General features: G+C 41.9%; 1 protein-coding gene across 1 annotated transcript in view; it reads left to right on the forward strand.

The window, feature by feature from the left end:
- Positions 1-16,761, forward strand: part of SIK2 (salt inducible kinase 2) — a 116,551-nt gene that overhangs the window by 20,935 nt on the left and 78,855 nt on the right. The window contains exon 3 of the mRNA XM_084611632.1: positions 5,424-5,487. Within this exon, the coding sequence (XP_084467758.1) occupies positions 5,424-5,487 (64 nt within the window). The remainder of the gene's footprint in view (positions 1-5,423; positions 5,488-16,761) is intronic.

Genomic DNA, 16,761 nt, shown 5'->3' on the forward strand with positions numbered 1-16,761 from the left:
TGTTAACATTACATAGCACATGTGCTTTCGCTACAAGGTCGCATTTTGCCTCTTACATTGAGGGTCTGCCAGTTTGGTGTGAGAGATCACACACAAAGGGCCGGGCAACAGAATTCAGATGCAGGCAGCCACGGTAAGTTACAGTCTCTCGGTTTCTTCAACCTTCATAACATGTGGGAATGGTTTCAAACAGCAGCGCCCTCCTTTCCCATACCAAGCACCCGTTGGGTTGGCCATTTAAAAGGAGGGGCTCTACTGGCCGCGAATGCATCCCAAGTCTTCAGGGCAAATTAACCATTAAACACGCTTGCTTTTAAACCATATATTATATTTACAAAGGTACAGATGGAGGTGCCAGAGGTGCCTTCTCCAGCTTCATGGTACAGGAGCCCGCCGTGGGAGGGTATTGGCTCCAGGGTGATGAACAGTTCCCGGCTGTCGGGAAGAATGGTTTCTCTGCTCGCCTGCTGTGCGCTATCCTCCTCCTCTTCATCTTCCACACCCCAAAATCCTCATGCCTGTTGCGTGAGACTCCCCCCTTGCAGGTGTCCACGGACAGGGGTGGGGTAGTAGTAGGGGCACTCCCTAGAATTGCATGCAGCTCATCATAGAAGCGGCATGTCTGGGGCTCTGATCCGGAGTAGCTGTTTGCCTTTTTGGTAGGCTTGCCTGAGCGCCTTAATTTTCATGGGGCACTGCTGCGGGTTGCTGTTGTAGCCTCTGTCCATCATGCCCTTGGAGATTTTGGCAAATGTATTGACATTTTGTCTTTTGGAACGGAGTTCTGATAGCACGGATTCATCTCCCCATACAGCGATCAGATCCAGTATGTCCCGTTCGGTCCATGCTGGAGCTCTTTTGCAATTCTGACAGGTTTCAGAGTAGCAGCCATGTTAGTCTGTACCTGCAAAAAGAAAAGGAGTGCTTGTGGCACCTTAGAGACTAACAAATTTATTTGAGCATAAGCTTTCCTGAGCTACAGCTCACTTCATCGGATGCATGCAGTGGAAAATACAGTGGGGAGATTTTATATGCACAGAGGACATGAAACAATGGGTGTTACCATACACACTGTAATGAGAGTGATCAAGTAAGGTGAGATACTACCGGCAGGAGAGAAAACAAACCTTTCGTAGTGATAATCAAGGTGGGCTATTTCCAGCAGTTGACAAGAACATGTGAGGAACAGTAATAAACATGGGGAAATAGTTTTACTTTGTGTAATGACACATCCACTCCCAGTCTTTATTCAAGCCTAAGTTAATGGTGTCCAGTTTGCAAACTAATTCCAATTCAGCAGTCTCTCTTTGGAGTCTGTTTTTGAAGTTTTTTTGTTGAAGGATTGCCACTTTTAGGTCAGAAATCGAGTGACCAGAGAGATTGAAGTGTTCTCCAACTGGTTTTTGAATGTTATAATTCTTGACGTCTGATTTGTGTCCATTTATTCTTTTACATAGAGACTGTCCAGTTTGGCCAATGTACATGGCAGAGGGGCATTACTGGCACATGATGGCATAGATCACATTGGTAGATGTGCAGGTGAACGAGCCTCTGATAGTGTGGCTGGTGTGATTAGGCCCTATGATGGTGTCCCCTGAATAGATATGTGGGCACAGTTGGCAACGGGCTTTGTTGCAAGGATAGGTTCCTGGGTTAGTGTTTTTGTTGTGTGGTGTGTGGTTGCTGGTGAGTATTTGCTTCAGGTTGGGGGGCTGTCTGTAAGCAAGGACTGACCTGTCTCCCAAGATCTGTGAGAGTGGTGGGTCATCCTTCAAGATGCATTGGAGAGGTTTTAGTTGGGGGCTGAAGGTGACAGCTGGTGGCGTTCTGTTATTTTCTTTGTTGGGCCTGTCCTGTAATAGGTAACTTCTGGGTACTTTTCTGGCTCTGTCAATCTGTTTCTTCACTTCAGCAGGTGGGTATTGTAGTTGTAAGAACGCTTGACAGAGATCTTGTAGATGTTTGTCTCTGTCTGAGGGGTTGGAGCAAATGTGGTTGTGTCGTAGAGCTTGGCTGTAGACAATGGATCGTGTGGTGCGGTCTGGATGAAAGCTGGAGACGATTCTGAGACTGCATGGTCACCTGTGCTCATGAGCTCGTCATGCTGGCCAAACAGGAAATGAAATTCAAAAGTTCCCGGAGTTTTTCCTGTGTACCTGGCTAGTGCATCTGAGTTGAAAGTGCTGTCCAGAGCAGTCACAATGGAGCACTCTGGGATAGCTCCCAGAGACCCATATGGTCGAATTGCGTCCACGCTACCCCAAATTCTACCAGGCGATGTCGATTTCAGCGGTAATGCCCTCATCGGGGAGTAGTACAGAAATCAATTTCAAGAGCCCTTTAAGTCAACAAAAATGGCTGCGTCGTGTGGATGGGTGCAGGGTTAAATCGATCTAGCGCTGCTAAATTCGACCTAAACTTGTTGTGTAGACCAGGGCTAAGGCTGAGGCCCTATAATGGGGCAACCCACCATGTTTGGTAGGTTCAGCTCATTCATTGTTAGTTCGTCGTTAATTCTTAATTTTTAGTTTTAAGTAAACTCTAAGTTAAAAGAGCTCTTAACCTCTCATCTTGCTCGTCCCTCCTGTCCTCATATTCATTTTCTGCTTTCCCGGACTCTGACATTGTTTGCCTCCACACATTCTGCTGGGCTCTTTCAGTGCGGAAGGACTGCATGAGCTCAGAGAACAATATTAGCTGTAACGTCTTCTAAGTTTTTCACTTCCCACTCAAGACTTGAGGAACCTGGATGATCGAACTCTAGACCTGAAAGACTTCTTAAAAATCTGTTTTACTTTTCGCTATTTATGTTGTATTCTTTTTGCATTTCACTTAAATTGGATGGTAAAAATAGATCAGTCAGTTTCACATTTGTTTCAAGTATCTTTCATTTTCTGTTGTTCATATTAACATGGTGCCCTGGCATTTTGGGTTATTGGCATTGCAGGGTAAGAGTTTGATCTGAATATAAATCCTTATATTACAGAATCTACATTTTGGGCCTAACTTCCCTGTCAACAACCTTTTTAGTAAATTTAGGCCAACATTTCATGAATGGTGCTTCATCTGATTTTGTATTTGAAATGTCATGCAAGAAACATGTTTAACTCAAATTGCAGGCACCAAAAAAATAAAACAAAAGAAAAAACCCCTTTGCATTCAAACTGAGGGCCTGATGCTGAAGCCCTGTGAAGGCAATGGGATTGCTCACATAAAGGATCAACTCTTTGGTGACAGAATTATTCCACTGAATAAAGACAAAGGGCTTGATTTAGCAAAGTCTTGTTTAGCTTTAATTTCACATTATGGGAAATAGTCTGGCATTTCCTTTTAAAATCAACTTGTGATTCATAGAATAGAGGCAAATGTTAGGGGATAAAATTAGTAGCAAGCATAAGTAAGATTCACCACGATCTCCTTAATGAATGACAGAAAAGAAAAACGAGGGAGAGAGAGGAGTGGGAAGGAGTTAAATTAGGGACTGGAGGGAAGCAAGGACAGTTACAGACAAAGGTAATGCAACTTTTAATTTTGTTTGCCTCCTAGATATTATTGTCATTGGCACATTAGAAATACATTTGGTAGATAGGTAAGTAGATAAAAGTAACGTTAGCATGTCAAAAACATTGAGTCTTTCTAATCTATCTACATATAATGTGCCCATCATAGTAGTATGTCCACAATATGAGTCTCAGAGCTCCCTATTTGAGGGTGCTGGATGTAATGGGGACCAAATTCATGGCTTTCTAGTGTAGAAAATACAGTATTGACGTTTCCTGTCTCCTCCAGGTGTTGGGTTAAAAACCAACCTTTCCATACTTTTTTTGTTTTTCAAAAAAGAAAATTTACAGGCAAAATGTACTCTGGACCTTTATAGAATTAAATAAGGACCCAGATATGGGTGGAGTTTCTGAAGATTAGCCATTGCGTTCTATCTGTAGAGCGATATCAAATCTTTTGGGTAATTCATGTGGGTTTTATAATTTTCTGTTAGATATGTGAGAGACAAGGTGGGTGAGGTAATATCTTTTACTAGACCAATTTCTGTTGGTGAAAGAGACAAGCTTTTGAGCTACACAGAGCACGTCTTCAGCTGTGTCGTCTTTAGTTCTGTGTAGATTGAAAGTTTGTCTCTTTCACCAACAGAAGTTGGTTCAGTAAAAGATGGTACGTCACCCACCTTGTCTCTTGAATATCCTGGGATCAACATGGCTACAACATGTTAAAAATATATTGTAAAACGTAAGAAGAAAAACACATTTATTCAAAAACAATTATTTACTAGAAACTGTTGCAATAGTTTCAAGGTTGTGAATAAATAAAAATCAGGAAAATCATGATTAAAGAAGGCTGCGCCCACAGCTTACTCAGGTTGGTGTGTGTTTCTCAAATTACAGTGCTCAGGTTTGTTAAAATAGTTGACGTCCAAAATGTGACTGACGCTCAAATTGTTATAACTTGCTGGAGAAAAAAATCCTAAATGACTATTTTTATTTTAAAATACAGTTTTTCAGTCTGTTTTTGGTCCTGCTACTTGTGTAATGAGCTACTGAGGGAGCGCTTAAAAGATTAAGCTAGGGTGATGCATAGAAAAAAAACCTGGAGTGTAATCAAGGAAGATTTCCTTTTGGGGGTTGATTTTCTTGGTAAGCTCATGTCCTGAATTCTTTAGTGAAATCCCCTTGTTAGGGATAGCGCAGAAATTTTGATGTCAAATTTAGAGATGTAGATTTTTTTCCCAGTATTTCCAAATTGAGAGCAGGCTATTCTTGTGGGAAAGCTTACTCAAACACGATCAGGGCTATAGATATCTGAGGAAAGAAGTTTGAAGTTATTTGTAAAATTTTCAGAAAGGTGAAAATGGGTTTGTGATGGTTCCAGTACTGTACTGCGCACAGTTGCATTATGGTATCAATGGAATCTCATGATTTATCAGATTAGCCAGTCTTTCCCAAACGTGCATTGCATTTTTTTTCCACCATGACGACTGAGGGCACCCAGGGCTCCAGGCTTCTTTCCTGTCCACAGACACTAATCATTTTCCAGCATGTCAGAAGAGGAGTTAGGCAGAACAGTCACTCAGACATGTTGGCTCAAGTGCAAACCACTTTCAGGCCAAGTCTGTTCACTCAGTTAGCATTTGGAGTTGTCAGCTTCTCATAGCTATTATTTGGGACGAAGAATCAAATCTAAGTTGTCATTTAGGCTCCAATTTTAGCAGAATACTTAAGCATTTGGCTAACCATCAGCACATGAGTAGCCCTGTTGAAGCCAGTCACATGACTAAATTTAAGCACCTGTCTACGTGTTGCAGGCATGAGACCTTAAGTGACTTCCTCTGGGGGAGAAGGGCTGGAATAGCTATGTTTATGTAGTTTTTATCCTTCTCCAACTAAACTAATGTGCAATTTCTCCATCAACAGGTGATGGAGACCAAAAGCATGTTGTACCTTGTGACAGAATATGCCAAAAATGGAGAAATTTTCGGTAAGCAAGAGAATATTTTAATGTTAAAATATTAAATCGTTTACTTCTGCAGGTTGTTATTGCATCTTACTTGATCAGTCTTTATAAAATAAAAACACACAGCCAACCTGCGGAGCTCGTTGCCAGGGGATGTTGTGAAGGCCAGAAGAAAACTGGGTTCAAAAAAGAATTAAATAAGTTTGTGGAGGATCAGTCCTTCAATGGCTATTAGCCAAGGTGGTCAGGGATGCATCCTCGTTCTGGGTGTCCCAACTGCCAGAAGTTGGGACTGGACAACTGTGGATGGATCACTTGATAATTGCTCTGTTCTATTCGTTCCCTTTGAAGCATTGGGCACTGGCTACTTTTGGAAGACAGGATATTGGGCTAGATGGACCATTAGTCTGACTCAGTATGGCCGTTCTTACGTAAATTGAAGCCTCGGAGACATTTATACTATAGCTCACACTTTCTCATTTATATGTCAAGGAAAAGCTGTGACACTAGTTGAAACTGTTTTCCTCTTTTTATTAATTGAAATACAAAAATGTTTCTTAAAAACATAAGTGCTTAATGTAAGGTTTAACAAAATTCTGTTCAGGAAATGTGGTGTCCTTCTAGCAGAGTTGATTGTATATTAAAAAGCAATGTAGATTCATAGATTCCAAGGTCGGAGGGACTGTTGTGATCATCTGGTCTGACCTCCTGTATAACACAGGCTAAATAACTTCCCCAAAATAATTCCTAGAGCCACTCTTTTAGAAAAACATCCGATCTTGATTTAAAAAATTAGTGTTGGAGAATCCACCATAGCCCTTGGTAAATTGTTCCAATGGTTAATGACCCTCACCATTAAACATTTATGCCTTATTTCCAGTCTAAATTTGTCTAGTTTGAGCTTTGAGCCATTGGATTGTGTTGTACCGTTCTCTGCTAGATTGAAGACCTATTACTAAATAATTGTTCCCCACTTGGGTACTTGTAAACTGTAACCAAGTCACCCCTTAATCTTCTTTGTGTTAAGCTAAATAGCTTGAACTCCTGGAGTCTGTTACTATAAGGCATGTTTTCTAATCCTTTAATCATTTTTGTGACTCTTCTCTGAACCTGCTCCAATTTATCAACATCTTTTTTGAATTGTGGGCACCAGAACTGGACACAATATTTCAGCAATGGTTGCACCAGTGCCAAATACATAGTTATAATAACTTCTGTACTCCTACTTGAGATTCCCCTGATTGCATTAGCCCTGAGAGTGTGGGCCGAAATCTGATCTCATTTACAATGGTGTAACTCAGTTGAAGACAGAGTTATCAGATTTACACCAGTGTAATGGAGATCAGGATCTGGGTTTATGCTTACTACATAAAATGCCGGATGTTCTTCTGTCACAATGAATGGAGGCCCAAACCATATTTCAGGGAAGCTAAAACACTGTTGTTTCTAGCCTTTTTCAGTCATCAGACTTACCTTTTTAATGTGGTTCCTATGGTGCGTGTTTATTCATAGCTGGTCGGAGTCACTCTACAGTAGGCACTTAAATTCTGGTAAGTTTAGCTAACAAACCTGACCTTGTTTCAGTTTCGTCTTTGAGCACTGAAATTGGAGCAGGGACAAGATTTTCAAAATAAATTCAAATGAAATTTGGCGTTTTGCTTATTGTGATACTTTAAAAAGAGTTGTTTTGCTTCTGTTGGTCTCTGAAGACTGTAACCATCAGGAAAGGCTGAATAAAGAAGTCATCTCGATGCATCTGAGTCCCAGGTTGTATGCTCTCCAAATTATGTCATCTTAGCAGAAGGATCGTGCAGACTTTTCTTTCCTTTTTGATCATTTTAAAACTAGTAGTTAGTGAAAAATGTTGGCCCAGAAATTATTTTTGTGTGTCTACTGCAGTTCCAGAAGCAGAGGGCAGTGTAATATTTAGATGCTGGGACTTAGCGGTTCTGGCTATATAGAAGGGAAGAAAGGTAAACAAAGTAGTAGTGTCCTCTCTCCATCAGATTTGCAACCATAATAGAAAATGAACCTGTGCTTTATGCACCAAGAGTCAAAGGTTTGTTCTCTGAAGTTGCCTGAGAAAAGAGGCATTCCTCCCAAAAGAAATGACCTTGTACTGTTGTCATAAATATAAAGGGAAGGGTAAACCCCTTTGAAATCCCTCCTGGCCAGGGGAAAGCTCCTCTCACTTGTAAAGGGTTAAGAAGCTAAAGGTAACCTCGCTGGCACCTGACCAAAATGACCAATGAGGAGACAAGATACTTTCAAAAGCTGGGAGGAGGGAGAGAAACAAAGGGTCTGTGTCTGTCTGTAGTCGTCTTGGCCGGGGACAGAACAGGAATGGAGTCTTAGAACTTTTAGTAAGTAATCTAGCTAGGTATGTGTTAGATTATGATTTCTTTAAATGGCTGAGAAAAGAATTGTGCTGAATAGAATAACTATTTCTGTCTGTGTATCTTTTTTGTAACTTAAGGTTTTGCCTAGAGGGGTTCTCTATGTTTTTGAATCTAATTACCCTGTAAGATATATACCATCCTGATTTTACAGGGGGGATTTCTTTATTTCTATTTACTTCTATTTTTTATTAAAAGTCTTCTTGTAAAACACTGAATGCTTTTTCATTGTTCTCAGATCCAAGGGTTTGGGTTTGTGGTCACCTATGCAAATTGGTGAGGCTTTTTATCCAACATTTCCCAGAAAAGGGGGGGTGCAAGTGTTGGGAGGATTGTTCATTGTTCTTAAGATCCAAGGGTCTGGGTCTGTAGTCACCTAGGCAAATTGGTGAGGCTTTTTACCAAACCTTGTCCAGGAAGTGGGGTGCAAGGTTTTGGGAAGTATTTTGGGGGGAAGGACGCATCCAAACAGCTCTTCCCCAGTAACCAGTATTAGTTTGGTGGTGGTAGCGGCCTGTCCAAGGTGTAATATTTTGTACCTTGGGGAAGTTTTGACCTAAGCTGGTAAAGATAAGCTTAGGAGGTTTTTCATGCAGGTCCCCACATCTGTACCCTAGAGTTCAGAGTGGGGGAGGAACCTTGACAACTGTTCTCTTTATCTTGAGGGAATAGTTGGCATTTCACAAGACACCTCTGGGGCATCTGCTGTCATTTTCTCCATTACCAATTATTGCTGCCTTTATATAGCTAGGAAGAAGACTTTGGGTGGAGATTGGCTTTATGCTTTCATCCCGTAGTTTCTATTCTTCTGTTGTTTTCCAGTCTGAGGGTTTTGCTATCGAAAGAATCATAATTTGCAGAGAGGCTCTGTCATGACATGTGGTTATGTCGAAGGCAGTGTTTCTTCTGGCCTCACAGGCTGTTTGCTGTTCCGGCCTTGCCAGTTTTCACTGCGGGGATCAGAAAGCAGTTCTCTCATATCAGAATCTTCCAATAAACAGAATTCCCTTTGGAGCAAATAAAATTGAATGAACTGTGAAGTAGAATTTTGGAGTATGGAGCCTTCTGAGCAGTTCTTACACAGGTATTTGGTATCTTACACATGCATCTGGCCTTTGCCTGGCAGGACATTCCTGCAAGGTGTTCTTTCCACAATGGTAGTAATAAAGAATCTCCGTCATTTCATTAGGATAACAAGATGTGAAGGAAGCTTTTTCTCATCTTCTGAACATTTGGAAACAATTCAAAGGGAGATGAATTCAATGCCTAACAAAGGTCTCTAGTTGTCTATGAACGTGACAGGAAAGAGAGGATTGGGAAATTTCATTTTTGAGTTGTTATAGGACTGTGGTAAAAGAAAGGGTTTCCTAAAGACACTCACATTTCTGGATATATTTGCCATGGTTGTGGATGTCTTCATGTGGGGTGAGAACTCAGAAATTGTAGGGTGGTCACTTAACAGTTTGGGAGCTCAAACAATTAACAGGCAGTCAGCAGATTCCCAGCCAGTAATTAAATTCCTGGGGGGTTTTGTTTCCATATCTTTGCTTCTTGACGTACACTCTATTTGCAAGCCAAGTATGTGCTTGTGGTTTTTACCTAAAAATGTTGATTCTCTCGTTTTCAGTAATGACATTTTAGGTGGCTGGCACTGGAAACTGAAGATGGGCCACCTTCAATCCACAGAACTTTTGGACATTTGGCTGCTAACAGCACAAGAATATTGCATAAGTGTCTCAGCCCCAAAACCGGGTATCTGCAGCCTAATAGAAGAAAGGTTTACTTTCAGTATTTCTGTACAGTGATGGGTTGGCCTATTGCCTCACAGACACAGTGGGGATGACTTAAGACTTGTCTCCACTTGAAATGCTACAGCGGCAGTGGCGTTGCTATAGCTCTTCAGTGTAGATACTGCTATACGGGATGGGAGGGGTTCTCCTGGCAGCATGGGAATCCACCTCCTCAAGAGGCGGCAGCTCGGTCCTTCGACCTAGTGTTATGTACACCGGGGGTTAGATCGGCTTACCTGTTTGAGGATTTTGCACACCTCTGAGTGATGTAGCTGGGTCGACCTAACTTTTCAGTGTAGACCAGGCCTTGAGCTTGTTAAATCCTTTCTAATCGCTGAAGATTTGGGCTGTCCTAAAATGGCAGATGCCTGACAATAGAGTAAGCAGAGCACTCATTATGTATCTGGTCTTTAGGGGCCCTTCTGGCAATCTTGGGTGATCATGTAACATAGCTGAGCCTGGTAACTTGTACTCTGGCCTTTTAGAGGTCTTCAGAGTAGTCAGTCCAAATAGGCTACTCTGGGATATCAACATTTCAGTGTAATGAGGGTTTAGATTTGCCAGTCTATAAGCATCAGAAAGAGCCAGGGCTATTCCTGTGCAAACAAGATGACGCTGTCACTCAGCTAGTCTGTTTCCAGTCACCTTTAAATATATCTACTGAAATAGTGCTCCCAGAGGTCTTAAAAGATTTAGCACAGGTAGAATTTAATCTTGCAAATTTTTGGCAGCCTTTTCCTCTTGGGCTTCTGTATATTACCCTAAACTGTTGGCAATATTTGAGTGTAGGCTTAGTTACATTAGCAACTGGCAACTTTGTAGGTGCAAGAGTTAATGGGTTCAGAAAGGGAATAGGGTGAGAATAAGACCTTTTCTATTTGGCTGTGCTTCCACAATAGCAGGATGGTGTGTGGTCTTGGTTGTGACGGGACATGATCAGCATTTAGAGCCATGATCTTGGAATGGGAGAAGATACTTGGATGGAGAGGTCAGCCTGCTGGAGAAGACAGAAATAATATTTTTTGTTCATGATTTGGAAATGTGGCTTTTCTTAAGCAATCGTTGTTGAAGTATAACCATGTTGTATAAATCAGTCTCTGCACCTTGTCTTCCTGTAATTGGTGTGAGATTGAGTTAGTGCCTAATTAACAGGATTGGGGAGATTTAGGATTGCTGAACATAAACTGAATTTTTAAAGCAGGCTCTCTGGATATATGGAAATGGAATTAGATACACCTTAGATAAGGATTTCTACGTCATCTTATAATTTTTTTTTTTAAATAGTGTTTGGTGGCAGTCTGGGGCGATGTGCCAGTATATTCTAGGGGCTGAAGTTCACAGAAAGGGCCTTGTCTAGAATAGTAAGAGGCAGGGAGGGCTGCAGGTCAGGATTTAGATGTTAGTAAAGCTGTGTGGAAGGCTCAGAGCTGAAATAATGAAGATGATGAATGGGGCACCAAGGCTGACGTGCACCAGCAAAGCATAGAACTTGGAACAGCACGATGTTCTGCAGGTTCTGTGTAAGAAGACAATATTGTTAGTCTGTTTTTTTAAACTAAATGTTTAATTTGTCCTCTCTTAGAATTGTGCAATAGGATTTTATATTGTTCCATGCTTTTTATTTATCATGAAAATTCCAGATTAATAAACATCTCTTCCCTTCTGACAGAGGTCATGAGGATCATGAGTTAAGGTCCCCACACTACATTGTGTAACTGATCCCGTTATTTTACTGGTTCTGGTTATACATCCTGCTGGACGACCATGCACTACTACACTCCCCCGGAAATATTTACATTCAAGTCTCATGTTTAACCCTAGTAGATTGTATTCAGTGGTATTTAGTATCGTTCAGCACCAGTATGATAGGGGATTCTATGCTTGTGTCAATTGGCTTTAGTCCCCAGTTCTTACCACTACCCTAACCTGCTTACTAGAAAAGCTTGTTAGTGTGATGATTAGCCATCTGAGGCCAGGTCTACACTCAAAAGTTAAGTTGACACAGCTATGTCATTCAGGGGTGAGAAAGTTCTATACCCTTGAGCAATGAGTTAAGTTGACCTAACCCCCGTGTACACAGCACTAGGTTGATGGGAGAATTGTTCTGTTGACCTAGCTAGTGCCTCCTGGGGAGGTGCGTTAATTATACCAATTGGAGAAACCCTCCAGTCACTGTAGTGGGTGTTTATAGTGAAGCTCTACAGCCGGTAGAGCCCTGCAGGTGTGCCACTGTAGTGTTTCAAGTGTAGACAAGCTCTGAAACTTTTCATCACTTGAACCTGTGCAAACTGGGTGGAAAAAACTACTATTCTGATCTGGTGGCATTTTACACCTACTTTGCCCTCACTTTGCACTGGAGTAAATGACTACACAAGCTGCAAGGCAATGGAGAATGAGGCCCAACGTTTCTGAAGCTTCAGAAGGAAGAGATCAGGAGGGCAGAGGAGTTTGCTTAATCTTGGAATCTGTGGCCACTGGGTTTATTGAGCAATTTGTCAGATTGTCACTCTTCAGAGTCTCTCAGAAACTTAAAAACATTTGCCTTAAAGCTTTTTGTTCAGTCCTCGGGTTGCAAGATAGGGAAACAAGGGAGGCCCCAGAGACCGGAAGCTAACCCTTATTGCAATCCTGCAATTGCATAAATGATTTCCAGACTCCTTTCTTGTTCTGTGCTGTCATAGCACTTAGTTACTGTGGTTGTGGGCATCACAGAATGGATGGTAGGTAATCAGTGCCTATTACGTTAAGGTTCTCATCCAGATTGTGGCTCTGAGCATTACTACACTATATATTAAATAATTGTCAGAAATTATTCTGACAGACTCTGAAAGACTGGCAAACACATGAGACCTTACTGAGACGTTATCGGTCAGTTATCTTTGGGTCATTGTGTCCTCAGTGACCTCTCTGTGTCCATACGCCTCACAGAGGAGGGACAACCGGTTCTAAAAGGGCTTCTAAATGTAACAACCAGCCAAAAGTGGCGTCTTAGGCGCTGACTCTGTGGGTGCTCCAGGGCTGAAGCACCCACGGGAAAATTTGGTGGGTGCAGAGCACCCACCGGCAGCACCCAGCCCCAGCTCACCTCACCTCACCTCATCTCACCTCCACTCTGCTTCCGCCCCTGAGTTACGCTCCGCCCCGGTCAGCCTCTCTGCCGCCCTCCCCCCCCGCGCGCGAATCAGCTGCGCTGGAAGCCTGGGAGGGCTGAGAAGCAAGCGGCGGCTTTGCACTCAGGCCCACGGAGGTGAGCTGGGGGGGGGGGGGGGGGGAGAGAAGCAGAGCGGGGCGGCGCGTTCAGAGGCGGAGCAGAGGTGAGCTGGGGCTGGGCACGGGGCAGGGAGCTGCCGGTGGGTGCACCCACCAAATTTTCCCTGTGGGTGCTCCAGCCCTGGAGCACCCACGGAGTCGGCGCCTAAGGCACCACTTTTGATGTGATCAGTGAGGGGAGCGGCTGCTCCCCCACCCCTAGGAGCCAGAGGGATCTGCTGGATGCTTCCTGGGAGCTGCCCCAGGTAAGCACCACTGGGACTCCCCACCTCGCCCACCGGCAGGTCCCTCTGGCTCTTGGGGCGGGGGTGGGCCACGACCCCCTCGTGGGGTAAGGAAGGAACCAGTTAAGATTTTGGCAGCTCATCACTGCATCCGACTACAGAGAGCGTGTTTTTTGTAGTTCTGTAGTGTACTGGAGCTGTTTGTCTGCTTCATCCTAGGGGAATAAAACACACATTGACTCGAAATTTTTCTTGTAAATATATTCCGGGTAGTTAACTGAGTAATGTGCTTAAAAAAACCTGACACTGCCTCGAACCTGCTGAGCGGGCAGCCACTTTACTCTGCCCCCAGGTGACATTGTGAGGACCAAGGAGGCTGTGTGTGAAACCCCAGCCATCTCTAAATCCTCCCCTACCATGCTTCCTGAATCCTCCTTTTAGACTTTAGGTTATTACATTGTTTATTTCGTCGTTTTGGTGATTTTTTTTTTTTTTTCCTTCTTGGACGCAGGGAAATGTAGGTATTAGGAACATTTCAGGTGAAGTTCGAGCCTTAGTTGGTTCACTGTTAGGAGTTTCTTTGGATTTAGAAGTCTGCCTCCATACCCAGCATGTCCCAGGATTTATGGACTCAAATTTTGGAATTAAAAATATAGTCCGCTTAAGAAGGCCACTTAGCCCAAACAACCAAGAATGGAGCTTAATTAGAATATCTCTTGGAACCGTTGAGATAGTATGCTGATGGACATTATTATGATAAGAAACTAGATAGATATGTATGTTTTCCATGGAATTCCTTTGGCATCTAAGGGGACATTGAGAGTAAGATTTTCCTTGCACTTTTCTGTTTCCCTCATAATCTCCCTGTGCATATTCTGTATTGGAGACAGTCTGTTGTGCAGATAGCTCAGGTTCACGTACAATTTTTGGTTCTAACCCCGAGATTTCTCTGGAAAAAGTCTTTGCAGTGATTCTGGGATTAGAATTAAAGTTAGATACTTTAGGGGTTTGGTATTTTTGTTTTTCTCCCATTAGTTTTGAACTTTTAATCAAAAATATACACTGTTGATTCACAAAAGATTCTGCTGTTGCGCCCTAAGTTGCAACAGCTTAACCACTTTCTATTATTACCATTTCTATAGACATATTCGCTGGTCAGGAGAGAGTGATGCATGTGTAAGGGAAAAAAAGAGGAGGTGATCTCTAGAAATGAGCACAGAGCAAAGAGTTGCTCTTTCCTCATGTGGCCAAGGCTACCTAAGCTTGTAGAAAGAAACTGATGGGCTGTTTTTTACATGGTGATGTTTGTCTCTGCGTTTTAATGTCTGTTATATTTCCTGCAAAATTGTGACTCTTCAAAGATGAACTGTCTTTTTATTACAGTGAAACAAAGGCTTTTTGGGTGGTCTAGATATATATTAAAGGGTTTGTAAATGGGTTAGAGGCTTTTAACACTAAATTTATCTGATTCTCCATAACCTAATTTGTGAATTGTCTATTGCTGTTTTTTCTTAAGGTATGTCTATGCTACAAAATTATGTCGACCAAAGTTATGTCGACGATCAGCCACCGCGGTAATTACATCGTTTTTGCATGTCCACACTACGTTCCTTGTGTCAGCGGTTCACGTCCCCACCAGAAGCACTTGTACTGATTTAACTGTCGGTGTGGGACATTGTGGGATGGCTTCTGAAAGCCAGCAACAGTCAATGTAAGCGACACAGCGTCTGCACTGACACTGCGTTGACCTAACTACATCGACCTAAGTGCTACACCTCTCATGGAGGTGGAGTCATTAAGTTGGCGTAGTGGGTGAGTTACATTGGCGGGAGCGACATTTTAGTCTTGATGCTTATGGAGTTAGGTCACTGTGAGTTGCCTTACATCAACCTAACTCTGTAGCGTAGACCAGGGCTTATTGTGTAAAGTAATAGAATTATGCCTTTAGATGCATTATTGAAGGTTTAATATTGTTTAAATTTATACAGTTTTTTTCCCAAGCTCAACTTTTTCTGAGTAATTATGTCTTAGGAGTTATTGAGGCCTTCTATTAAGGGACAGGATTTTTCAGTGTTGATTGGAATTTCTATATGGAAATTTTTTTTCTCTTATTCTGCATATTTTTGAAGTTTTGCTGACTCTTTTTTTGGTCATAGAAACAAGTTGAGATTTCAAAGGGAGAAAAAAAAATGGTTCCTTGCTGTTAGTTCTGCAGGTTGCCAGACACAGAAAGATCCACTATCCTGACGAGTTGCTATGTAAGGGAGTGGTTTGTTATTTACTAATGACCAAAACAAACAAACAAAACCTAGTACCAAAAACTTTGTTCTGTGTTTGAACAGCACCTAGTACCATGTTGTCTTGGTGCATGACTGTGGCTCCTAGGCACTACCTCAGAACAGATGAATAATTGAAGGAACAAGAGAGGAAGATTACCATAGTGTTTAAGACCACTAAGAAATAGAACAGAAATGAGATCAAGGGTGAAGAAAAAATATGAAAATTAACTTCAGATCTAGAAAGTTCCTTGCTCATCATGGTTCATTGGTTGAGCTGTCATTGTAGATGTTCTAAATAGAATGGGGTATTTCCTAGCAATATTTTTGCTTTGTTGTTAACGTCATACCTTATATTCAACACCTAGGCATTTGCAGTCTTTACATTCTCTTTCAGTCATGATAACACAGTTGGGGATGGTGAGGGCAGCTTCACTGAAGCACAGCTTTTGTCAGTTGACATCACCAACAAGAAAAAATTTCACCCAGGAGTACTTAGAATAAAGTTTAGCTGTGATGTTGAAAATCTTGATGATTAGAGAATGGCAGAGGCTGAATGATTTTACCGTCTCATGTGCTTAGCAGTTTCTGGTTTGACTGAGACTGAACTCACTAAAATTTACGAAGTCCATTCCAGTTGTCTGGGCTGTATTCTCTTTTTACCTTTAAATCCTTATCATTCAAGTTCAGGGTGTCGTGTGTCCAGAAGAACTCTTATGTAAGAGCACAGTGAAAAAAACAAGGTTATTGTTTACACAAAAATCATCAGAGAAAATCAGATCTTTTCAGGTGAAAGCTTTTCCTTCTTTCTTCCAAATGCTTTATTGGCTTGTATTAAACTCCCTCCTTCGAGACTAATAGCGTGTGAAATAAATCCTGCTTTTTTCATGCTCTTGGATTACACACTAGCACATAGTGGAGTGCTCTTTTGGTGCTCAGAATCCAAAGTGTCTTGCAGGTTTCTAGCACTTAGCCATGTCCACCAGTTTGTGGACATATAAATATTATCCTTTTGGAGTCCCATTTTTCTTTAGCTAACTTGTCTTTTTTGATCATGCTCTCTGCTCCTCACATTTTGACTGCACCAAAATAGAGATTGAGTGAGTCTTTCAGACACGAACAGATTCCTTCAAAACTTTGTACTGCAGAATTAGTAACAAAATAACTTTTGATGACTTTATTTTACAAATCAGATTTTGTTGACAATCCTATAATTCCAACTCTTGAATGAGGTGGTATAAACTGTACAGAAAATGCTTTAACTTGTCAGCAGCTGGCAACGAGTAAGCATTCCCTTGTTCATTGTTTATCAGTATTGCAAATTCTCAGTATGAACATCCAT

The sequence above is a fragment of the Lepidochelys olivacea genome (assembly GCF_965140295.1).
Source record: "Lepidochelys olivacea isolate rLepOli2 genome assembly, chromosome: 22".
Lineage (NCBI taxonomy): Eukaryota > Metazoa > Chordata > Testudines > Cheloniidae > Lepidochelys > Lepidochelys olivacea.